Source organism: Hipposideros armiger, unplaced genomic scaffold (assembly GCF_001890085.2).
Source record: "Hipposideros armiger isolate ML-2016 unplaced genomic scaffold, ASM189008v1 scaffold_1485, whole genome shotgun sequence".
Classification (NCBI taxonomy): Eukaryota; Metazoa; Chordata; class Mammalia; order Chiroptera; family Hipposideridae; genus Hipposideros; species Hipposideros armiger.
Window position 1 is genome coordinate 126211 of NW_017732835.1, and position 26167 is coordinate 152377.

The 26167-nt window shown below is 35.4% G+C and overlaps 1 protein-coding gene across 3 annotated transcripts in view; it reads right to left on the reverse strand.

Annotated features, from left to right (window-relative positions):
• Positions 1–528: 528 nt before the first annotated feature.
• CAPS2 (calcyphosine 2) overlaps positions 529–26167 on the reverse strand; it is a 36390-nt gene continuing 10751 nt past the window's right edge. The window contains exons 4-12 of one of the 3 annotated variants that reach the window (XM_019634053.1): positions 23909–23983; positions 22924–23019; positions 22741–22834; positions 17785–17903; positions 16694–16770; positions 14994–15148; positions 8976–9095; positions 5981–6077; positions 530–1867 (exon numbers count right to left, since the gene is read on the reverse strand). In XM_019634053.1, the coding sequence (XP_019489598.1) occupies positions 1692–1867; positions 5981–6077; positions 8976–9095; positions 14994–15148; positions 16694–16770; positions 17785–17903; positions 22741–22834; positions 22924–23019; positions 23909–23983 (1009 nt within the window). In that variant the 3' untranslated portion in view covers positions 530–1691. Of the gene's footprint in view, positions 1868–5980; positions 6078–8975; positions 9096–14993; positions 15149–16693; positions 16771–17784; positions 17904–22740; positions 22835–22923; positions 23020–23908; positions 23984–26167 lie in introns of all 3 variants that reach the window. The other 2 variants (XM_019634055.1, XM_019634054.1) reach the window with 2 other exon arrangements.

The window sequence follows — 26167 nt, forward strand, 5'->3', positions numbered from 1 at the left end:
TGCAAATATATGTTCTCCTAACTAAAATATAGCTTAAAGTTCCTGAAGGATATCACCTGTTTTCTAATAAAATGTGAATTTTTCCTGAAAATTCTGTAAAACTTTATTTATAAGAAAACAAGCAATAAATCAATATATGGAATTCAATGAATAATATTGTTAACTGGAAAAGCAATTCTATATTAAAACAGTAACTACTTTTAAAGATCTAGAGAATGATGAAATACAATCAACTATAAAATTCATGTAACATCATTACAGCATATCATTTAATATTTTAAAGTTAACCAAAAGATATTTTAGAATCTTGAAGGCTGTTAAGAATAGTATTTTAAAAGTCAATAATTATGTTGTGGATGTTTGAAAATATAACTTCTATTAAATGCTTTTCTATTGAATTCAATACTAAATAATAGATTTTACTATGCAAAAAAAGAATTCAGACAGTGAAGCAAAAGCAGAATGATTTATTATGTCAATTATAATTCAACAAAATACATCAAATAACAGATATGTGTTTTCTAACAATATGGAAATAACAGTGTAAAATAAGAAGTTAACTACAAAAAAAGTTAGTTACATCTCCTAAATAGAGAAATTTCCTACAAAAAGCACATATGAATATTTATAATAAGAGGGTGGAGGTTCATTTAAGAGTATGCCGTCATATTAATATGTTAAAGTCCAGAAGATTCCCTCCTTTTTTGTTACAATATGCCAGCCTGTACATTTTCTGATAATATTCACATAAAAATATGACAACAATATTCAGAACAGATTTATTAAGAACTAAATAAAATTTTATCAGTGAAAAATACTACATGTATACTGAGCATCCACAGTATTAATCATTTTAATATAACATCAATTTGTATTAAGATGACTACAGCTGGATAAATTTTTCCAAGAAAAAGAATGTGACCCAGAAACAATGTTAAAGATGTTTATCTGCCAAACTATCTTCCAGCACATGTTTTAATTACAATAACTTAATTGAAAAAAGTCCCAAGAAATAAAGAATTTAGCTAGTGAAAATAGCACTAAAATGTTTATATATATTCTCTTTCTGATATTTTAATAGTAAGTTTTAGAACTTCCACAAATCTTGAGAAGTACTACTTTGAATTTATTGGGTTCACACACATGACATTTCTGATAATGTTGTCAAGGCTATAGATGAATAAAGTTATGCCAAAAGTCATATTCTACAAAGTATACACTTTCCTTTTTTAACTACTTATTTTGTTCAACACTATTTTTTTTTACTTTATATTAACATGTAAAATTTAAAATTATGAACTTGGAAACTCTCTAAAGTTTTCTCTTCTTTGTATTTCCAAAGAGAAGTGAAGAATATACAAGAATTTAGCAAGAATGATTACAACATATCTAAAGTACAACAAATAAAGACCTCTGAAATAGATTCAAGATAAGTAATAAATAAAAAAGACAGATCTTTTCAAACTTATAGATAGGCGAGCACTCGTACCTGTGCATGAACATACATATATCCCTACATTTATCTTTCTGAATATTTCTCTTTCCAGACTCAACCTTTGTGAGGGGGAAAAAAAAGAAAACAAAATAAAGAGAGCCCTAGAAAAATGTATTGCAGTGTTTGATCATACTTTACAATGAATTAATCTCTCCTTTAAAATGTTTAGTGCTAATGACATACTCATTTAAAAAAACTAAATCCCCCATGGAGTACGTAAGATATTAACAAAATCTTCATCGTTTACTATTCCTATACTTAGACCTTCATAGTAATCTTCAAATTCGCCATATGACACTTCATCAGAGTTGTTGCAGGCATCTTTTAATGTTTCTAGGAAAGATGATTTGATTTGTTCCTCTGTGAAATGGCCTGTAAAATAGTGCCGACTATGTAACAATCTCCTTAAAGGTATAGGAAAATGACTGATGATAGTAAAGAAATACTTTTTATCTTATAAAATCTTTTCAACAATTTGAAAGCTTATGTCAAACTACTCTCTAATTTATTTAAACATTTTCATGCTTGAACTATTATTTAATGGTGATGACTTTAGTACACATTTGAGGCATGTTTTATTTAAGCTTCTGATAGGGTACATCCTATATGTATAGGCAAAATAATAATTACTAATGTAAATATTTTTGTATTTCTTAGTATTTTAGAGGACTTAGAAATAAGAACAGAACAGAACAAGTAAATAATTTCAAAGATTTACAGCCTGTTAACACAGTAACACAATTATTCTGTGTGAAGGGCATCTCCACATCAGGCATTGGTTATTTTATAAATCAGTTACTCATTACTGCAGCTAGAAGATATTACTGTAAACACAGTATTCAGAGGCCTCTGAAAATTTTTGCTGGGAGAATTTACACTAGACTAAATCATTGTATTTTAATCTCTGATATTAAGTAGGCTTTTTCCACTGGGTTATGTTAAATATGATTGATTTTATTCTATAGAAAAATGCTATTGAGAATCATATATAAAAAAATTATAAATCTTTAGTTTATTATTTGAAGAGAGAAAACAAAATATCTGATTCATCTTTTTTTAATTCATTTGATTTTTTAATTCAGAAAGAGAACAATAAGCTATTTAAATAAGTAGCTTTGATCCTATTATGGTCAGAGAGAAGGAGTGATTTCTTAAATACCATTTTCTTGGGAAGCTTTCACTGACCTCCCCAAATGTAGGTACTCTTATCAAGAATTCATGTCACTAATCTGCCACTCCCTTTACCCCCTACCCCCACCCCCCTCTTTGCACTGATTTACTCCTGGGATCCTAGAATAGAACAGGAAAGAAGATACTCATAAATTTTTTAATAAGAAAAGAGGAATTAAGAGATGAAAGGAAGCTATAGAAAAGATGGTCAGGTAATACTCAAAGAAAACAAACAGAGGCTCATATATAAAGGCAGAAAAAGGGTCAGAAAAATCTACGGGACTCTACAAATCATTTTAAAGTCATGTTGCATTTTAAAATAACTAACTGAAATGGGAATACCACCTTAATTGTCTAACAGGGTGGGCAAAATTAGGGCAAGAGTTGAATCTTTTTCCAACACCAGAGATTCTCTAATGGTCTTACATAATAATTCATTTTAAAGTGCCTATCAAACTAAACGAATAAAATCTGCTTTGAATAGCAAAACGTTTGCTGTCTTTTAAAACATATATGAGAAATACAGAACAGGTGATTATTTTTGAAAAAACAGGTTGAATAAACAAGGACTGAATAATTATGTTATACGGAGATGGTAATATAAAACAATTAAGTGAATTTGTAATTGAATGTTAGTCAAGGATAAACATTAATCAAGATTTAATCTATATAAAAATACATAACTGTTGGCAGAAGAGATTTCCCCATTACCATCCATACTTTTGAATAGATAAATTTTAACACTATTTTTTCTAAGAAAAACATTTTTTTATTTAAATTTATGTTTCAAATATTCAAGAATTTTACACCTCTTTTGTCTCCCCCACCCAGGAAATGCCTACCTTCTATCATTCATTTGTAACTAACCTTTCTTCTGCTCCCCTTAGAGAACAAAGTATTTTTATTAAACAACATTTAAATAAATGTTGTTTAATTACCATTAAACAGAAAAACATTTGATAAATCTCATTTCTATTAAAGCTGCATGTACTTTTTAAAATAAGTTATTTACACAAAGTAAAAAGATAACATTTTCTGTAGTTAAATTACGTATGATGTAAAAGCCTTAATATGAATTTAATTCGATAGGCATGTGAATAAACTATAATTTGTAATCATAGATAACAAAAAAGTTTTTGTTTTTCTTTTTTAAAAACAATAACAGGTTTTCCTCTTAAGATTGTTTACTTGCTAGCTTATCTTCCTTAACAGTAAATGCAAAGACAAGGTATGTAATTTCTTAAACATAGGCTTATCCAACAACAAAAACAGAACCCTCACCAATTCAATGACACATGAAAAAACTGAAGCTCCTTAAGCAATTTAATTAAGATAAGAGGGGAAAAGACAGAAAAAAACACAAGGTGCTGAAATCACCTAATTTTGAAATAAGTAAACTATCTGTTCTTATATTTAGTATCACTAATTAAATAAAAAAAGCAGAGAATGACATGGATTTTAAGAGAAATATATACTAAATATAACTAAATCTAGAAATTCTCTTAGGGCAACTATAATTCATTTTAAGTCACTGATAAGCAAATTAAACTATTTTGACCTGAAACAGATTATTAAAAATTGGGAAGCCAGTGATGATTAGCTTTAAATTACATACAAATTTGATTTTTTTTTCACTTCACAGTTAAAAGTAATAAATAAACCATTTACAAAGGTTAATAACAATAAACCAAAATAATTATAGTACATCTTATTTTAACATTAAAAAAGGAAAATTCTAGAATAATAGTATTCTATAGTATTTAACAAAACAATCAAAATTATGAATTATAAAGAAACTACTCATTAAATATAAATTATAGTCAATAAATATAAAAAAATATGTTTAAACTCCCTAGTAACGAGGAAAATTTTTTAACATATCAGATTGGCAAAAATCTGAGGTGAAATAAATCTCTAACAAATAGTATAATCTGGTATAGCCATTTTAAACAGCAATTTGGAAGTAGCAACAAAAACTGGAAATACAGATATTCTAGGTTTTGATATTACCCCAAGGAAACAACAGAAAATGGGTCTAAAGAATCACAAGTAAACATACTCATTGCTTCATTGGTTGCACATCAATAATTAGAAATTAAAAGTATTCCAGTAGGAGACCAGCTAAGTAAATTATATTATACTGATATTTAAAAAGAATATGCAGTAGATAAAAATAAGATGGCTCAATGTGGATTAACATAAAAAGAGCTCCAAAACATAGTTTGAGTGTCAAACACAAACTAACATATGTTTAGAAACACTTTCATGAAAAAAAAACTTCAAAAAAGTATTAGATATTTATAGTACAAATAAAGCTATGAAAACCCATAAAAATTGAAATATGTACATATATAATATATAATATATAAATAATTTATATAAAATATAAATATTATATATATATATAAATAATAATTGTTACCTTTGCAGAGGGAAATGTAATGAAAAGAAGGTAGTTACTGGGGCCAAATGCTTTCTCTATAATAAGAATTTATTTATAAATCAATTATGTAAAAACTAAAGTCAGAAGAAATACAGTAGGTAATGAATCTCTAGAATTACTCTGAGATATTTTCTGTATCCTCAAATTTTCATAGACATATGTATGTTCATTTCATATATATATATGTATATATATATATATATATATATACATATATATATCTCCAGTCCTAGAGAAAGACATTCCTTCATCCTGCTTTAAATATTCAAGTATAATAAGCACATTCAGTAAAACTAATTCAGAGAACTTGCACATGTAATTATCTGTTCTCTATTTTGTTCTTTCTAACTCAAGTTCCTCACTATTTCCTCAACAGGAAATAAAAGTTCAATCTTGATTATAAATATCAAAGAAAAAAATAAGTACAGACAATAGACCTAAGAATTTATTATTATTATTATTATTATTATTATTATTATTATTAGTTTCAGGTGTACAAAGCAATGCACTAGTTATCCTTTTCACCCCTCACAAAGTGACAACCCCCCTTTCCCTATCCACTTGCCCCCCCATATCATACATATCTATTACAATTCCATTGACTCCATTCCCACACTCTACTCCACATCCCATGACTATATATGTAGTAAATTATAGTTGACATATAATATTATTCAACGGCAGCTTCAGATAAGACCTAAGAATTTTTAAATGAAAAAAGTCAAATAGCTCTCACTTTTCTGGGTTAAAAAAATAATTGTTTATTTCTCCCTTAATAAAGTTAGGTCCACAATATAAATCAATATTATTTGAATATATTACTTTTATTAGCTAACATTTTAGAAATCTAATGCATTTTGACTCATAGTTACCTGAAATTACTTGAGGATGTTTCTTTGCACAGTAACATTTTCTTATGTCTGTAATAGGTACACTGCCAGTTTTGTTGAAATCCAGTTTCATAAAGGCCTAAATAAAGAAAGAAATGCTATTTTTTCTATGAAATCATTAGACATGAGATCCTAATCTTCTTTTCTGCAGTAGGCTATTTATAGGCTCTAGACAAGACAGTTTAAAAACACTAAACTGGTGGATATGGAGGGAGCATATCAGGAAGACAAAGAAGAAAGATATTAAAGCACGATATTAGGTGTCAACCGATGGCAGTTGGCACCAATTCAACTCCAACAGGAATCCCCAATTTGGGGTGTGGTGAAAAAAGAAACTTTACCCAGTACAAACAGTTCAATTGTGATACAGAATGGCTGTGAGAACAGCGTGGCTGTGGAACAACTCAACAGTGTTACAGCTCAATTATGAAACAGCAGGCAGTGGAATAGCACAGCTGCAAGGTGGCCCTTAGGTGAGGTGACCCTTGGGTGGTGATGTCCGTCTCCAGTAAGGCAACTCGTTCCTTTCCAATCCAGTCTACTCTGCTCTGCTCTGGTCCTGGGAGATGTCTTCAGTGTTTCAGCTCCAGCTGGGGAAATGCTGCCTTTGGTCCTTGGTGGAAAAGGAAAGTGCGCTCCCTGAGCCAGAGGGGAGCTAACTTAGTAGAGAGAGAAGTCCCTGCTGCTGGCCCCTGATTGGTTTGTCCTCATGCAAATGAGTACTCCAAATTTTCACAGTCTGATCGGTCCAAAAAGCACTGTCCTGATTGGCCAGAATGGAGCTGCTTTGATTGGTCAGTGAAAGATGTTAATGAGGATTTAGCTGCGCAGCTCCAGCTGGACAGGGAAAGTCTCAGTCCTATTGGTTGAAATACAATTCCAAGAACTCCTTTATAAGGGCTAGCTCAGATGGCAGGAACACGGTGCAGGCAGTCAATTCAGTGCACGATTCTCGCTGAAGTGTGGTTTGCGTGAGAAGCTCCTATTTAGAAATGGCCACTGGGCTCTGTTTTTAATTTGAGCCCAGTTAGCCACTACGAGCCCTTGTTAGTGGGTATCTCTTGGGGGTCGACATAGGTAACCTGCACTAGAGCATTATTAGTTCTACCACTTTCTGGCACCCTGACGTTGATAAAGTAACCTAACCTCTGTTGTTCTGGCTTTCCTCCTCTGCACACTGAAGGGGTTGGTAAAAAAGTTCTTAGGTAATTCAAGCTGTAGGATTCATATGAAACTGATAAAGGGCCAGAGCAAATTGCCAGGACTATTTTGTTTCAAAAGTGAACTTCTAAATATCCCATCACTAAAATCATTGAGAAAGTGAAATGACTTTTTAAATGGGTTTAACAAGTGGGTTTGTTACTCTATTTCCTGAAATTTAACATAACCTTTTGAAATGCTAGTTGTTTTATTGTTCCTCTAATTCAATGCAACTCTGAGTATCATACGATAAAATATTTAGTTAAAAACAGGAGTGGATACATAGAAACACATAAATGATCCAAAGCAACATCCCATATTTTCAGAAGACTCAAAACTAGAATCAAGTTTGTTTAGCCACAATATATTCACAGAAATATGGTACCTGCTATAGGCTGAACTGTGTCCCCCAAAATTCATGGGTTAAAGCCCCAGTACCTCACACCGTGACTGTATTTGGAGATAGAGCCTTTAAAGAGGTAATGAAGGTAAAATGATGTCATATGGTGGGCCCTGATCCAATCTGACTGGTCTCTTTAGAAGCGGAGATTAGGACAGACAACACAGACTGAGAGACAACCATGTGAGGACACAGGGAGAAGACAATTATAAGCCAAGGAGAGAAGCCTCAGGGGAAACCAAATCTGCTGACACCTTGATCTTGGACTTCTAGGTTCCAGAATTTTGAGACAATAAATTTCTGTTGTGTAAGCCACCTAGTCTGTGGTACTTGTTACAGCAGCCCTAGAAAACTAATATGGTACTTTGGTCCTCTATTCCCAGTACCAACATTTCTGAAAGAGACAACCCTTCAGTTTCTATTTCTTATACTCAAACCTATCACTACGTTATGTAAAGTATAAATAAATGCAAATATCTAAATACTATGAGGAGAATTTGATATTTTCTATTTAAGGTTTATACTTGATATAATTGCTAATAATACTGTATACACCATATTAGATACATGTATATTGTATATTAGGTACAACAAAAGAAAAGGAAAACTACGTTGCTCAAAAGTATACTTTAAAAATGCTATCAGGGGGCCGGCTGAGTGGCTCAGTTGGTTAAGAGCTCGCTCAAGAGTTTGAGCTCTGAGCAACAGCGGTTCGAGTCCAGCCCGAGCTGAGCAGCCGCTGAGCTGCCAACAGGTAGCAGGATGGCTCAGCTAAAAAAAAAAAAATAAAAAAAAATGCTATCAGAACCAGAATAGTTTCCTATAAAAATCAGTGCTCCTGTTTTTAATTCTAATTTAATATGATCATTTTAGTCTTCATTTTAACACTTAGCATATGTATTACAAAAACCAGAAAACTATCTTAGTCATCCTAAGGTAACATGTATTGAGCCTTGACCCTGGGAGAGCCACAAACTAAGAATTTTACATGTATTATCTCATTCAATCCTTATACTAGCTCTAGATATAAGGAACTGAGACTCAGGGATATTTAAAAACACATAGAGTCATACAGCTATATCATATAGTCATATATGGAGCCAGCAATTTGTGAAACTACTAATTTGTGAATCAAAATTTAATTTCAGATTTTATTTTATTTTTATAATATTTCATAAAATGTATGCATAAATTATTTAGCTTTATCCTGGAAGAGTTGTATATGTCTGTGTTTGTTTGTGTTTTACTAAAATCAAAATACATTACAGGCAAAGGGATTTAAAAAGACTTTTCAACGGTAATTCATTAAAGTTTTAAAATAATGAACCTAACAATATTTTAAAAGTCACTATTTGAAAAATTATTTCACAAAGTTACCTTTCGAACAAATGATTTCCTGTATTCATTCATTTCACCAATAACAGCACGTTTGAATTCTCCATAGTCAACCTTGCCATTGCCACTGTCATTCAAAATCAGCCATGAAGACTCAAAATTCTAGAAATAACCACACAGAGACCACTGTTACACCTTTAAGCTGTATATGGCCAAAACATAATAGTACTTGTTACATCTTTTGCAGTCCTAGACAAGATAGGGAACTTAAGAAATTCCAAAAAGTCATATATAAATCCAATTAAAGGCACTCAGAAAGCTATTTAAAGGAACTCAGTGGTAGACAGTTCTGTAAAGTTAATAACCATTTAGGAGTGGCAATAAGTCACAAATTACCTTTTTAAATTCAGATCCTTTCTATACAAAAATAAAAAATGCTTACCATTTACTTGGATTTGAACATTAAATTATTTTCACATAATGTATCTGTCTGTGACAATTAAAAAGTCACGTCAGGATTTTCAGTCAAGATGGCAGAGTAGGTAAATGCTGTGCTTCACTCCCCTCAGGACCACATCAATCATAACTAAACCACAGAACAACCATCATTGAAAATCACCTGAAGTCTTGCTGAATGAAAGCCCTACAACTATAGACATACAGAAAAGCCATCTCGAGACTGATAGGAGGGGCAGAGATGTGGACTGGTTCTACACCTGCATGTAACTGTTAAAAATTGGGAGCAATATCTTGGTTGCAGAGGGCCCCCCCTATGGAGTGAGGCTCCTCCCTAGCCCAGGGTTTTGGTGCTGGGGAGAGAAGTCCTCATAACTTCTGGTTGTGAAAACCAGCAGAGATTATGGCTGAGTGAGACAGAGGGCAGCTGCACTCCCAGGTGCTCCTCTTAAAGGGCCTGTGCATGACTTACCTGCTGACAGACACACTCTTTCTGAGCTCCTGCGCTGGGGCAGTAGCTCCAAAGGTGCCAGAGACATACAGGGAATAACTGAATTATCTGTCTTCAGGGTGAGGGCTGGAGGGGCAGCTTTCTCCTGGACGGAGGAGCTGGCAGAAGCCATTCTTTCTCTGTTGAGCCCTCCCCTTCCATCCCTGCATGCAGACACAAGCAGACATCATATCTGATGTCTCCATCCAACTGGCTATCACTTTTTCTCTGCCCTGATTCACTGAGTCACATCCAACCCAATTTTTGGGCACACCCAAGGAACTTCCAGTGGCTTTTCCATATAAATGTCCTGTCTTGGCTCATGCCATGGACTTTTCTAAAATCTCTCAAAGATTCACAAAATCAAAACAAGCAGCATCTGGCTTTGGTGTGTCCTGTACTTCTGGCTGAGCAGCCCTAAGCCTGGCACTAGCAACAGCCAGCCTTGGTTTGTGGCTTGGACTCTCAAGGCACCTCTAAACCTAGTGTGGACAGTGGCCATCTCTGGATTGCTTTGTGGCTCATGCCAGCTGGCCCTTGACAAGGCACAGACTGCAGCTGAACTTGGCTGCAGCAGGTCCCCTCTCAGGAGGCCCTTGGGCTGGCAGACCCAGTGGCCAGGTTCAGAGTGGGTCAGAGCATCATCAGGCCACCTCCAAAGATGACACATCGAAAAGGTAGACTGGGCAGGCACCAGAGCCCCACTAAAGTAAATCCTATTCTGTAGGGTCAGCCTCTACACAACAGCTCCTCCACTGTAGTCACAGCCAGTCCTCACAACCAATCAGTCTGAGGGTCAATCCCTCCCATTGATGTGCAAATATCAAGTCACAACTACAACAGGAGGGTACACATAACCCACACAAGGGACACACATGGAACACCTGGGCAACTGCACCATGGGGTTCCAAAGGACACCTACTACATAAAGGCCACTCTACTAAGACCAGGAGGCATAGCAGCCCCACATAGATCAAAACAGAGAGAGGCAGCCAAAATGGGGAGACAAAAAATGTCCTAAATAAAAGAACAGAACAAAGCTCTAGAAAAAGAACTAAACAAAATGGAGACGAGCAATCTACCAGATACAGAGTTCAAAACACTGGTTATAAAGATGCTCAATGATCTCAGGGAGAACTTCGACAAAGAGATAGGAAACTTAAAAATGGAGATAGAAAATATAAAAAAGAACCAGTCAGAAATAAAGAATACAATAACTGAAATGAAAAATACATCAAAGGGAATCAACAGTAGATTAGATGAAGCAAAGAATCAAATCAGCAATTTAGAAGATAAAGTAGCAGAAAACACCCAATCAGAACAGCAAAAAGAAAAGAAAATCCAAAAAATTGAGGAGAGTTTTAGGGGCATCTGGGACAACATCAAGCACACCAACATTTGCCTCATAGTGGTGCCAGAAGGAGAAGAGAGAGCGCAAGGGTTTGAAAACCTGTTTGAAGAAATAATGACGAAAAACTTCCCTAACCTGGTGAAGGAACTAGACATACAAGCCCAGGACGCACACAGAGTCCCAAACAAGATGAACCCAAAGAGGCCCACACCTAGACACATCATAATTAAAATGTCAAAGGTTAGAGACAAAGAAAGAATATTAAAAGCAGCAAGAGAAAAGCAGTAAGTTACCTACAAGGGAGCCCCCATAAGACTGGCAGCTGATTTCTCAAAAGAAACTTTGCAGGCAAGAAGGGAGTGGCAGGAAATATTCAAAGTGATGGAGAGCAAGGATCTACAAACAAGATTACTCTACACAGCAAGGCTATCATTTAGAATCAAAAGGAAAATAAAGAGCTTCCCAGACAAAAAAAAGCAAAAGGAGTTCCTCACCACCAAAGTAGAATTACAGGGACTCTTTGAGGGACTTTTTTTAAGAAGAGCAACAAGAAAAAAATATATATATGAAAAATAAAACAGCAATAACTACATACCTGTCAACAATTACTTGAAGTGTAAATGAATTAAATGCTCCAGTCAAAACACAGAGTGGCTGAATGAATAAGAAAATAAGACCCATACGTATGCTGCCTCCAAGAGACTCACTTTGGATCAAAAGACACACACAGACTTAACGTAAAGAGATAGAAAAAGACATTTCATGAAAAAAAAAAAGAAAAGCTGGAGTACCAATATTCATACCAGACAAAATAGACTTTAAAACAGAAACCCAAAATGCTACTTCGAGGGGATGTGTGCATACACAGGTTCATTGCAGCATTGTTTACAATGGCCAAGATGTGGAGGCAGCCTGGATGTGGTTGATGGGTGAACGGAGAAAGAGAAGGTGGTACATGTATACAATGGAATATTGCTCAGCCATGGAAGGGAATGGGTTCTTGTCACCTGAGGCAGCATGGATGGACCTGGAAGGAACTGTGCTGAGTGGGGTATGTCAGACAGAGAAAGACAGATGCAATGCGATTTCACTCATATGTGTAATCTAAAGAACAAAATAAACAAACAAAACAGGAACAAACTCATAGATACAGGGAACATCTTGATGGTTGCCAGATGGGAGGGGAGGTGGGGGTGAGTAAAAAAAAAAAGAAGGCATTAAGAAGTACAAATTGGATGTTACAAAGTAGTCATGGGGATATAGGGTATAGCATAAGGGATATAGTCAATAATATTGTGATAGTGTGGTATGGTGTCATATGGTTGCTGGACTTATCATGGTGATCACTTCATTAGGTATATAAATGTTGAATAACTATTGTGTACACCTGAAACTAATATAATATTGTATGTTAGCTCTATTTTAATAAAAATCTTTTAAAAAAGATAAACTAAATCTTACGATGCCCTGTCTCCATCCAGTTCTTAACAACACATATATTATTTTTCTGTGCCCTGTATATGATACAAACTTTACGCATCTGAAACATGATCTTTTTAGTGTGAAAATAAGCTTGACCTTTAAAACCATAAATAAAATGGATAGGAAAAGATAAATTTGCTCACCCCACTCATGGACTACTAGAATTAAAAGATAACTCTTGAGGCTTGAAAGAAATAATTTTCAAGAATTAAATAATTTACCAAAAGTGGCAAAAAAATGTATATAACTCTTTTTTTCTAAGATATGGTACAGAGTGAAAAATGATAATTCAATGAAAAAAAAGAGGCAAACTCAATGATAGTATCTCTATAGAAATCAAGCTATTTAGGGTGCATATCTTTTTTTTTAAATTTATACCAGGGAGAACAACTATACCTTCCCACAAAAACTAGTCCCACAATTAGACCCAGGTTGGTGATACTTAAATTCTTATTTTACAGTGACTTAATTTTGCTTATCATTGCATGGGCAGTCTCCTGTGATATAAGGGGGGAAAAAAACCAGGGAATATTATTTAAAATATATGAGCAAAAAGCAAAGTTTACTCATATTTTTATAATACATATTTCCCTATGTTACATGTACTATGTAATTGTTTAAGTTTTTATTCTTGAATCTAATCATAAAAATTTAGCAAATCAACCAAAAAATGAATTATTATGATGATGCAGAGAGAGTACTAGACTAGCACAGATTATCTGGGTTCTAGTTTTATCTCGGTTGTTAATTGCCTGTGTGATGTGGATAAAGACACCTAAGCTTTCTAAGTTTTTATTGCTGTTTCTGTTTTGTTTTATGAAAGGAAGAAGTCAAGTTAGATACCCATAGTGTGTGTCACCAGGTGGGCCATAAGATTAAATGTTGCAAAAAATACATAAGACAGGTATGTCACAGTAATAATACACAGCATATTGGTACAGATTTTATAGTCAATAAGGCATATTCCCGTGTAATTTTCTTATTTGAGCATCAAAGTAAATCTGACTATAGGCATTTAGGTATTCTCTCTGGATTGCCCAGGCAGAGCCCATCAATTCAAAAAGTGAAAAGACCAATTCAGGATCACACAGTTCCTAATAAGGTTAGAACTTGCACCTATATCTCATAAATTCAATTTCTGGTGTTCCTTCCACAAAATACACTACATCTTGTGATAAGACTGTTTGAAGCAAACCAGAAGAATGCAAGAGGATTCTTAATCTGAAATTCTTGAGGTGGATGGGTTTCCAATTCATATACTTAGAGAATAAAACCCAAACTTCTTAGCATGGCGTGCAAGGCTTTAATGTAACAGACCCTGCTAAGCTTACTTCTCTCCATTGTTCTCTTTTCCTTCCTTCCATTTCATCTATCCCTTTAAACTAATACGTCCTGTATTTTTTCAGCACTTGCTGTATGCCAGGGTCTAGTCGAGATATTAGAAATAGAGCAGAAAACTGGAAGTACCCTGGGTCTTGCCCTGATGGGCTTACATTCCACATGCAGGCTTAGCCAGACAATATTTGGAAAGTGGCACAAAGAAAATAAAATGGGTAAATGGTAGAGAGAAGACCCGGGATCAGGTGGGGTGCTCCGTTAGACAGACGTGTCAGGGCAGTACTCTCAGTAGAGAAAATTGTGGCCTGAATGATGAGAAAACTGAGCCACGCCAAGGTCTAGTGGGAATTACTCACAGCAGAGGGAACAGTATGTGAGAGGGCTCTGGGTGTGGGGAGTGAAGGGACGAGCCATTTATAATTCCTGGACAGGCCACACTGCCAGTCCTCTCCATGCCTTCACATGTGCTTCTCCTCTTCATGAACGATCCATTGTCTGACCCACACTCCCCCTCCCCGCTTGTCTGCTTAATTCCTCAACCTTTAAAAGTCAGCTTGGATACATCCTCTTCCAGGAATTCATTCTTCTATGATCTTCCCTCTCTTTCCCCATAACCTGGCTTGGAATTTATCCCATGAGTTCTGTAAGCATTCTCTATTTAACACATATCTTATTGTTTTATAATCATATCTTTCTATCTTTTGATTATGAAGCCTTTAGCATACAGAATACATCTTCTTCGAGCTTAGAATGATGGCTGGTTAATATTCTCTCAATGTATACATGGTGGAGGACTTGTTACCTGATGGCTTAACACTAATAATAGGACATAAAGAAAAAGGAGACCAATGAACTACTAAAATTTCAGTAGAGAAAGTGAAGACTATCACCTAAGAATAATATTATACATCATTCACTGCAGTGCAGTATCTGTCGTACATACCTTTTCAGATACTTCTAAGTGAAATACTTTTAGAGCTTGCTTAAAATCTGCTTTATCTAAAAGTCCATTTCCTTCTTGGTCCATTTGTTGAAAGTGTTTTCCTAATCCAGTCAAAATACGGACACCTCTTTTATGTAGCTGTTCTTTCAGCTCATCTGTTTAGGAAGAAGAGAGATGGAAACTAATAATAGTTCCTATTCACAAATGTATCGAATTGCAATTGTCTCTCTTGTAGAAAAATTAAAGTTGATGCAACTGATGAAAAAACTGTCAACCAAATCATATGTATGACTGACAAAACATTTTTGGAAAATAGAATGCTTTTAATAAAGAGGGTTATATATAAAACTACATGTAAATATAGCAGAACTACAGCACCACTGTGTGGTGAAAGAGTTATATTTTAAATACAGAAAAATGTTACAGCATGAAAGTAACCTAAATGCTACAAATAAAATGTTATTTTCTAGGCATCCTCTTCATCTAACAATCCCACACTTTTCACCTTTTTCCTTTGTCTTTGCTGTTACCAACTGAATTACAAAAGTGACACCTGGCAAATAACTCAATAAATATCAGCTCAAAATTCCTAACATAGTTTGCATCTTCAAATTATAACTTATATGTTAAATAGCATCAAGGCTTTAGCGTGCTATCCTACACTTACACATGTAAAGTAACCCTTTCTTCCAGGAACTCCTAAGAGGTTATATTCTCAGGCGTCTAGCCTTGTCTTTGTGGGTCAGTGATTTCACTTAATGCAGTTTGGGCCATCTTAAGAATACACAGAGAACTTTACTAAAGCAGTTACTAAATATAATATGTTATAGGAAGTAAATGTCACTAGATACAATAGTGACAAATACTGTATTGACCATGGTAGAATAAACAATTGACCAACAATGGCATCTAAACTATTTGACAGTTCATATGCCAATTCCAGACAGCTTTTAAATGTTTCTAGCCTTCTTACTCCCTTATAGTCTTTAAATGATAAACCAGGATTTATCAAAATTCATAAATTATATGCTGATTTTTGTGATTACTTGTTTAATGGCTTTCTGCTTTCTAGACTATGAAATTCAACAAAGACTTGATTATTTTGAGCCTAGTGCACTCTAGTAGTTACAAGTATCCAAAGCCTACATCTATTTCATTTATTACCTACAACTCTAGGTTAATAAAACAGGTTTTCCTCACTTTAGAGATGAAGAAAGAGGTGCAAGAGATCTACACAAAGTCATATGTCTACTGAATGACAGAGTCCAAACATGAAAAGTGCAGCACCTTTTTTTATACTACGGCTGCCAGAAATCTCTTTAGGATATCGCCTAATGCCTAAGACAAATATTATGCTACATAATCAGCTATATTTCATTCAGTTCATAAATAAAACCCATGTTACATAGTTTTTTCTAAAACTGTTAAATTCATAGTTAAAATAATAGTAGTTATTCAGTCAGACAGGATCATTAAAGTAGGAGCAATCCTAAAAACATTTTTGTATGTGTACACACACACACACACACACACACACACACACACACACACACACATAATTAACTTACCAAAAAAAGCAAATAGGAAATATAAATCAAATGCCATAAAACTAAAAAACATCTGGAAATACTGCTTTACTACTTACAAAGAAAATGGTTAAAAATTAAAAATACTTGAGAGTATAGTAAAATGATACATACCTTGAATGGCCTTGAAGACCAACCTATCATTGGCTTCCTGCCTGTTTATATCATCCTCATGTTCCACAAAATCAGTTCTGCAATTGACATGTTCGCAGTGATAAAAATATATTGTTTTATAACCTTGAGTATGGAAACTCCAAGCTTTTCCCTGTTTTAGACTTAATTAAACTCTCATCAAAGTTAGAAGAGTGCCTAGAGATTAATCAAATCCCACTTTCAACTGACAATTTAATCCCAGGAGGATTAAATATGCTAAGAAAAGGCCTAAAATCCTTAAAGCCTTCCAACAACTACTTTTAACATTATGTTTATTTTTGTAGCTATTTCAGTGTTCTTATAAAATAATTAAAGCTATTAAATGTAAAAACAGTTTTACCTTGTAAAGTACAAAATGTAAAAATGTTATTTTTAAAAAGCCAAAAAGATTGCATTCATTTTGAGCAATACCATAAATGACAAAGTGAAACAAACTTCCTTACAGCCAATTTGTGGGATATGGCCTCTAATGCACATATAGTACACCAATTATTGTCATTTTGAATTATATTTATCACCAAGAAACACTCAGCAAGAACAGCATATATTTATCACCAAGAAACACTCAGCAAGAATAATAGCATGTATATAATTAAAACAACTCAAATTCATTTAAGAGTGTTTTTCATTCATAGCATTATTTTCTCATTATGCATTTTACCAGAGAACACTATAAACATGCAGCCCCCAAGATATTTTTTATGCTAAAAAAACACTAAAAATGTGGGAGAAATTATTAATATTGTACTGTATCTCATCTTTTAAATTTTATTGCTTTGGTAGCATTTCATAAAATACAAGTGTTATAACAAAGGCAAAATAATAAAATATCTTTATGATGAAAAGGGACATTTTTGTTCTTTACTTGACATCACTGTTCTCACACATGGAGTACAATATAGCATATAAAATAGACAAATATAGCTATACTTTGTTTTAAAAAATATAAACCTAACTAAAGTTAAAATACTTTGGGACAGAATCTCACTTTAAGAGAATAAATAATAGAGTTTTGACTTACGTTCATAATAACAAATGCATGTTTGACTTACCTGAGAGAATCCAAAGCTATATGATCAATATTTGTGATTCGAAGTATAAGTAACGTGTTTTCTTTTATGCTTTCTGGAAGTCTGAGATGATCAGAATTCAAAAATGTCAAGTTTGCACCCTAAAAAAATTAACAGATGAATTATTTAAAATTCAGAAAGTCTATAAGAAGTAAAATACAACTAATACTAATTTAAAATACTCACTTTTGAATATGTGACATAGTACATTTTTATAATGATTTTTTTAAAAGCATATTTAGGGCCGGCCAAGTGGCTCAGTGTTGGCTAGGGAGCGCGACCTCTGAGCAGCAGGGCCGCCAGTTCGGATCCCACATGGGCCAGTGATGCTGCATCCTCTACAGCTAAGATGGTGAACAACAGCTTGACCTACAGCTGGGCTACCGTGAGTCGTTGGCTCCAGCATAGGCTGCAGAAGGCTGCCGTGAGCTACTGTGAGTGGCTGGCAGCCAGCGTGAGCGGCCGGCAGCTGGCATGAGCTGCCATTCAATTGTTACCAGCCAAGAGAGGCGCCCCCAAAAGAATTTTAAGTTTTCTTCCCTATGGAAATGTTAAGTCTCCTCCCTGGTCTCTTAGTTCCTTAGCTCTTGGCTTTGATTACTTTTCTAACCAGTTTATAAATCCTAAAAGATTTCTCCTAGCCTGAATCCTAAAATTCTATCCCCCTGCTTCTTGATTGCTTTGTAAATCAGTTTCTGAATCCTAAACAATAGAAGTCTTCTGCTTCAGATAACTACTTGAGGGCCTGTGACTTCCTAATATCCCCCAGGCCAGTAAACTAAATGCCAAACCCATTCTGGGCCCAGACAACTGATGCCACCTGAGTAACAGGCTGAATGGCAACAGGCTTCATGAGAGCTAACAGATTTATTAATTAAAATCTATTTTTCCTCATTCAGGGACTTTGGGGATACAGAGAATACCCCAACAAGATTGCTGGTCACAACCGAAGAAGCCAGTGCAGTCTTCCAGGCGGAGCTTGAGACCCCTTCCTTCCATCTGAGATCAGCTAGGGCGAGAGTTCCGTGAATCCCCCAATAGGCAGGGACAGCTCTACACCCCTGCCCAGCAGGAAGCAGATACAGAAGAAGAGACCTCCTGTCTCTCAGCTTCCCATAGAGATTTCATGGGGATCACGTTTCTCAAGGGGAAGACTAGGTAGGCAGATAGAGGCAGACATTTGGTCTCTGCATTCCTGCACGTCCCACAGAATGTGACCTGCCCAGTGACCTCCCCTCTACACCCAAAACTTCTTTTTATTAACTATCTACCCCTGAAACAAATGGGTACAACTAGATCAAACCAGTCACTTGCACCTGTGCAGTACATCCTGTCAATCACAGGTGCCAATCAAGTGGTCCCACACCTTTAGGGAAACAGCCCATTCTAGAGAAGGGATAAAAACCCCAAGTCCTGGAAAGTTCAAGCCTTTTTCCCTTTATTCCCTTTTGGACACCCTGCTCTTTTGACCGCTTCTTCCTTTTTGAGCCCTTGCACGTGGCCTGCTCCAAACCCTTTGGAATGTAATTTCTTCTCTAATAATGGGCCCTTGAACTATTCTCTACTGCTTGGGCCTACTTCTACTCTTTGAAATGTATTAGCTTTTCAAAAAACTACTTTTTCAGTGCTTTACTCTGGCATCTCATTCAATTCCTTGTTCGAGTTGCCAAGGACCTGGATTTCGCACTGAAAAGGGCCCACTTTCTGATAACACAATGGCCGGTGATCGATCTGCCTCATTCGGGAAGAGCACAATGATAATACCAACTTGGGCCAGTGAAGCAACATCCTCCACAACTAGACTGAAGAACAAAAGGACAGCAACTTGTCTGTTCCCATTCCCCGATTCCCCAACACTGTTCGCTCCCCCAATTCCCCAATAAAATCTTTTTTAAAAAAAGCATATTTAGAGTCCATTTAGAAACTACACAGGCTTCAGCTAATATAGGAAAGTAAAGGAACTAATCTGCTAATCAATCTCTGAATTAGAAAAATCTTGTTTAATAATCTATGTAAAAAAAAATAATGTAAGAATTCCAATTTTTTATAAGAATCACAGGAAGAAAGGGTAAGTTATTCAAATCAAAATAATGGCATTCCTAAATACAAAAATAGAGTTGTTGATCCACAGAAATATGTATGACAAACTGATGAACTGTATAGATCAATCACACATTTTTACTTGGTTTTTTGATAACAAACACCACATAACTGCAAAACCTAATTTTAAACTAATTAGAGCATAAAGTCTTGAGTAAAACTATTTCTATCGCAAGTCCTTAATCCACACTTAGAAAATTGTCATTATTTTAACTTGTGAGTTGCTCAAATAAATATGGTCAAATAAGGACAACTACTAATTTAAAATAAGAAGTTTAATTTTCTCTCTTGAAAATAATGGAAGAGAATTCTCTCCTCTCCTTTTTCCTGGAGCATTTACTTTAGAAAACCTATAACTATAAGTACTCTCTCCTTTCATTGAAATGTATATAAATTCTTTTGAAATTGTAATATTAAGCAATTGAAGAGACTAGGTGAATTGTGTAGCAGGGTTATACATATCAGCATACACATAAGAGCTAACTTGTGTATACATACATGTGTGCATAAGAATACATCTGTGCGGTCTGTGTCAGTGCATCCAAAGCTATATAGCTACATACTACATGCATATTAATGAACATATGTGGGTGCACTTTTATGAACGTGTGTCTATGGGCAAATGTGCATCATTATTTGAGTATTACATTAACAGCTAGCACTGAATTTCTTTTAGAAAGTGTTTAGGAAAATACTTTGTGGGGCATATAGAAATGAAATGATAAGCCCAGAGCAACATCTGGAAAGCAGAAGACACCCCCCCCCCAAAGGGTAAAGTAGAATATTTCTGCATAAAGAAATGGAAGACTGTGAGAAGGAGCAAAAGGTGGGGGGAGTCGAAAAATGAAGAGGAAGAACTTTACTATAGGAAATATTCAAAGTATGTATTTTTAAGAATAAGAATGTCTAATAAGGAATTCTAAGTTCTTATAATATTAAACTGTCTTCATATCCCTTACAAAATGTCTGCCACACACCAAGCATCGTATATATGGTTTGTGTGTGGCTTTTCCTCCCTCCCTCCCTCCCCCGCTCCTTCCCAGCTTCTTTCCTTCCTTCTTTCCTTTCTTTCATAAAAGGGAGCAGAGTTCTACATCTGCATCAAGTGAACTGGAACAGGAATAGTGAGAATAAGGTCTAACTATACTCAGTTATTGGAGACAGCACTCAGAACTAGAGGTAGCTTTAATTGTGGGATAGGCATTAAACATACTTTTTGCAGGTTATGAAATGTGAGTCAGAGCTGATTTTTAATAGCTCTCAAGAGGCAGACTTGAGTGACACATGCATATATGTAAACTTGAATTATTTAATCCAACTTTAGGAGGTAAAGTTTTTCCTAACCCCCAATTCCTCACCTAAGTGGTTACTACATCCTATTGATTCTACTACTTCCTAAAGATTTATTTTACTTTATTTTTCCCATTACCTTCACAGCCACAGCCACCTGCCTATTTCAGGTTGCTAGACTTATATAATTCAGTCCAATCTGGTTCTTTGTATCTAGTCTTCAATCCATTCCCCACATTGTAACCAGACAGATCTTTCTAAATCGCAAACCCAATAATGTCACCTCTCTCCATTCTGTCTACATCTTGTCCTTCAATGACTCCCCAGAATACATTTTAGGTAACTCTTTAATAGAGGCTGCTCTGAATAAGCTTCAACTGATTCTTTTTCTTAGTTAGTTTCAGGTGTACAAAACAATGTAATAGACATTTATACCGCTCACAAAGTGATAACCCTCCTCCCCCAATCTACTACCCCTCTGACATCGTATATAGCTGTTACAGTTCCACTGACTCTATTCCCTATGCTGTACTCCACATCCTGTTAATTATAGTTGACATTCAGTATTATTCAGCTTCAGCTTCAGGTGTACAGTGCAGTGGTCCAGCATCTACACGGTCCATGAAGTGGTCCCCCTAATATTCCAACTCATTCTTGACAACACCCACCTTGAACTCTACACTCTGGACAGGCTTTCCCTAATCTCTCCTATCTCCCTATCCCAGCCTAGCTAACTTATTCTCTAGGTCAAGGTTAGATGGCACTTCCTTTAGGAAGCCTTTTTTGACCCCACAAAACTAAATCATTACCCTTCCTATCTGACCATGTTACCCATTCGTCTGTAAGCTCTACAGCAGCAGGGAATAGGTCTAACTTATTCATTGTTCTCCCTCCAATGCTTAGCTTATGAATACATATGTGTTGTTGTATTGAATGATCATTGTGGCTAGTGCTGCATTTTAATCATAACACTGAATATAATGATTTAAAATGTAAGAGGCACTATATATACTGTAACATTACCTATGATTGACCCGTCCTAGGAAATCCCTGTGGTACATCACATGCCAAGAGTTGCATGAGGTGGGAAAATCACAAGGATAAGCTAACTCTCAGATATATGACAGCTCCAGAAGCCAACTACCCCTCTGGATAGAGAAAACCATGCACACTCAAAAGATAAGCCTGTTTTAGCTGAAACATCACTCCTGGTGCTATTGAAGTAGCCACTTACCCAATAGGACAGCCCTGCAAAGCCTTTAAAAGTACTAAGAGACAAGCTCTCCTGGGCTTATACTGTGGATTTGGGTGGGGTAGAAAGTAGTGTTACAGGGAATAAATGCTATGTTTAGATTCAGACCACTGGGATCTGAGCCTGAGAGGCAGAACCTGCAGGAAAACATCAACCATTAGCCATTCACAAAAATTTCCTCGTTCAGGAAGGAGAGAAAATCGACTAAATTCAAGAAACCCTACTCCTCCATCCCCACAGGGTCCCACAAAAGCCAACATCTGGAACTAAAACATTTGCAGGCACACTTCACTTACAACATAAAAATCACCAAGTTGGTATTGTTTTCCTTTTCTTCGTCCACGCTGATGACTATAAATGTTTTTTTGAATAAAAGGTAGCACATTTGTTCTAGAAGTTAAATAACAAAAATGTGAAGTTATTCGGCTTCTCTCAGAAATGATCATCTTGACAGGTGTTAACAATGTTTCATGGCCCACCTATTTTTCCCAAATTGCCGATATTCATAAACTGTAAGGGAGTGATCATGAGTAAAAAAGAACCCAATCAGCTCTCTGCACGCATCACGTCCATTTCTAGAAAGAGAATAACATCAAAGATTTTCAAATAGGATAAATTTCAAATTAAATAACAAGCTAACATCATGCATGTCAAAGAGGGATATCATTAACTCCCTCAAATGTGTGGCTATGACCAAGGGTTACGGGAAGCCACAGGGAAAAATGCCACAGCTTGCTGACATGTCAACGTAAGTAAGATTTGGATGGAGAAAAAGCTTTATCTTACACTGATACGAATATGGATATATTACAATGTAGATGACTAATGTGATACATACAGACTTTTAAGATAAAGTAAAACATCTTAAAAAAATGTTGAGCTTTTAAGAAGCCACTCAAAGATATATATTTATTTTCTTTTGTCACAGAAAGTTTAAAAATCATTGAACAAACATGATAATTAAAAAAAAAAACTTTACCATTAGTATACACAAAGAATATCAAGTAGCATTATGTTTTACTGGACGTTTATAAGACTGTGATAAGAGATTTAAGAATCATCTACTTTGTCACCTTATTGCATCTATCAATATTGTACTGTTAACTTAAACCATTAAATGAAATTACATAAAGCAACTTACATAAAGTTTAATTTTTAAATGATTGAGGATCTTCTAGTAGCAATATATATCTTTTTAAAATTCACTTCTACATTTCTTTTTTAAACACATTTTAAAATCACTTGTAAAATAACCTCTAATTAAAATGTTTTCCTTATATGTTCATATTTCCTACAATTTTTGTAACAGACTAACTAATATATATTACCTAAAAATGTTTATTCTAAATTCACATTTCACTTCTCTGTGACAAATTTAACTAACGTCATTATTGTTATTTCTATTTGAAAAGAGAATATATTCTATAATCATAAGATTAAAATGTTTAATAAAATCACAATTACCTTGATATGATCCTACCATCAAACTGTACTTTATTAGAAAGCATATTTTCAGTTAATGTAGAATGTGTTCTTATCCTGTTAAGAAATACATTTGTCATTAATTATTTTAAAGTTACTACATTTGATATAAATGATAAAAGTACAAAAGAAGTTATGTCAATATTTTGAAATGCAGGGCCGGCCGTGTGGCGCGATGGTTAAGAACTCGCTTGGGACGCCAGAGGGCCCCGGTTCGGATCCCACATGTGAGGGCCAGTGACACTGCCCTCCACAGCTAAGATGCTGAACAACAGCTCAACCTGGAGCTGGGCTGCCATGAGTCGCCGGCGACGGCGTGGGCTGCAGTCCCTGTGGCAGTGGATTGCCATGGGCTACCGTGTGTGGCCAGCAGCCAGCGTGAGCGGCCGTCCAGAAGCCGGCGACTGATCTGCCTCGCCAGAGAAGAGCGCAATGATGGTGTTAACTTGGGCCAGTGAAGCAACGTCCTCCACAACTAGATTGAAGAACAAAAAAAAGACAGCAACTTGTCTGTTCCCCTTCCCCCAATTCCCCAGCACTGTTCCCATCCCCCCAATTCCCCAATAAAAATCTTTTAAAAAAAATATTTTGAAATGCACAAATTGGACTAAGATGAACGTATAAATCTTTTTTTTTTTCAGATTGCTCATTGTAGCAGACACATAAGAAATACCTTAAGGTATAGTATGTAGTTCCTGAATGACTTTTATGTTAGAATGTATAGTATCAAAGTGCTATAGAAGTAAATACTGACCAGAGAGCATATTTGTGGCCGGCACTGATGCTCTGCTAAGCCGACAGGTATTTCTAACCCTCTTCTTCTTGCCTCCCTCCCACCACAGAATTTACGTCCTTAGCCTCTTCCATTTTAAGGGACTAAGGGACCCAGTTCTGCCAATAAACTTCCGGAAAGACTTTGTTTTGTCCTGATAAGAGAGGGGCTTGGGAAGTTACTGCCTGTGATTGTGGCAGGGATATGATGCTAGGAGCTGCTGTAGCCATCAAGCAACCCCTTCAGAAAGGCCAATAAACTCTCAAGGAGCCAGCCTAGGCTTGCGCCATCGCAGAACCACTGAACTAAAACCAACAGCTGCCTACTTCCAGGCAGCTGGTTGTATAAGAAAAATGAATCCTGACTTGTTTACGCCACTATCAGTCAGGTTTTCAGTTATGGGTGGCTGAAAACATTCCTTACCAAAATAACAGAAGAGTGGAAAAGAGTGTTAGAGGAGGATCCAGCCTTGGAATCGGGCTGCTGTGAGACCTCAGATCAGTTATTCAATCTTCACGGCCTTCAGACAGCAGTGAATATCCTCACAAAAAACTCTAGTCCTAAAATTCTGTTTTAGTAATAGGAAGCAAAACACAATGGCATACACTTTTGCACTCTACGACTAACAATTTCCTTTATTCTAAGAAATCTGAAGATTCAGTGATCTATCTTTACTCCCCTTCTTAAATAGTCTTATAATATTCCCATAAAATGCAGGCATAATAACATTGCAATAATGTAAATAGTAAGTAAGTGTCTGGGGCATTGGGACCTTGAAATTTTATCAAATCTAGGTCTCTATGAGAGTAATCAGGATGAGTTTGGGACGACAGAGCAGGGCCATGAAAGCTTGGTCATCTCAATTCAATTTACTCGATTAGTATTAATGTGTTTATTGAATTCCCACTATGTGCCTGAAACAATTCTAAATGCTGAGAAAATAACAGCCATAATAACAGCTACCATTTATTGAGAACTTCCTAGACACTAGTTGCTATTAAATTCACTTTAATGTGTGTTGGTTCATTTACTGCATGCAATAACTCCATGAAGTAAGTACTATTCCCATTTCACAAATAAATTGTACAGACTCATACAGTTAGTATATGGCAGAGCCAGAAAAAACGTTGCTCATAACCATTACATTAAATTGCTTCCAAGGTGGGCAGAACTCAGTTTAACTGTGATAGGCTGAAGTAATAGCCTCAATGAGTCTAGAGTCTCCTTGAAAAAATAAAGAAGTAAATAGGCATTTATACTATAAATGAAAAGTTCCATGTTGGGGCTTTCAGAATCGAATAAGTACCACCAATAATCTCTCTACCCAAGTTCTTAAAGAATACAGAAATAAGAATCAGGCAGGTGAAGACCAAAATATGAATTTTATCATAGATAAAGCCGTTGGAAACCATGGCTTATGAATGCAGCTACAAAAAGCTAAGTCTTTGACACTAAAATTAAACAGACTA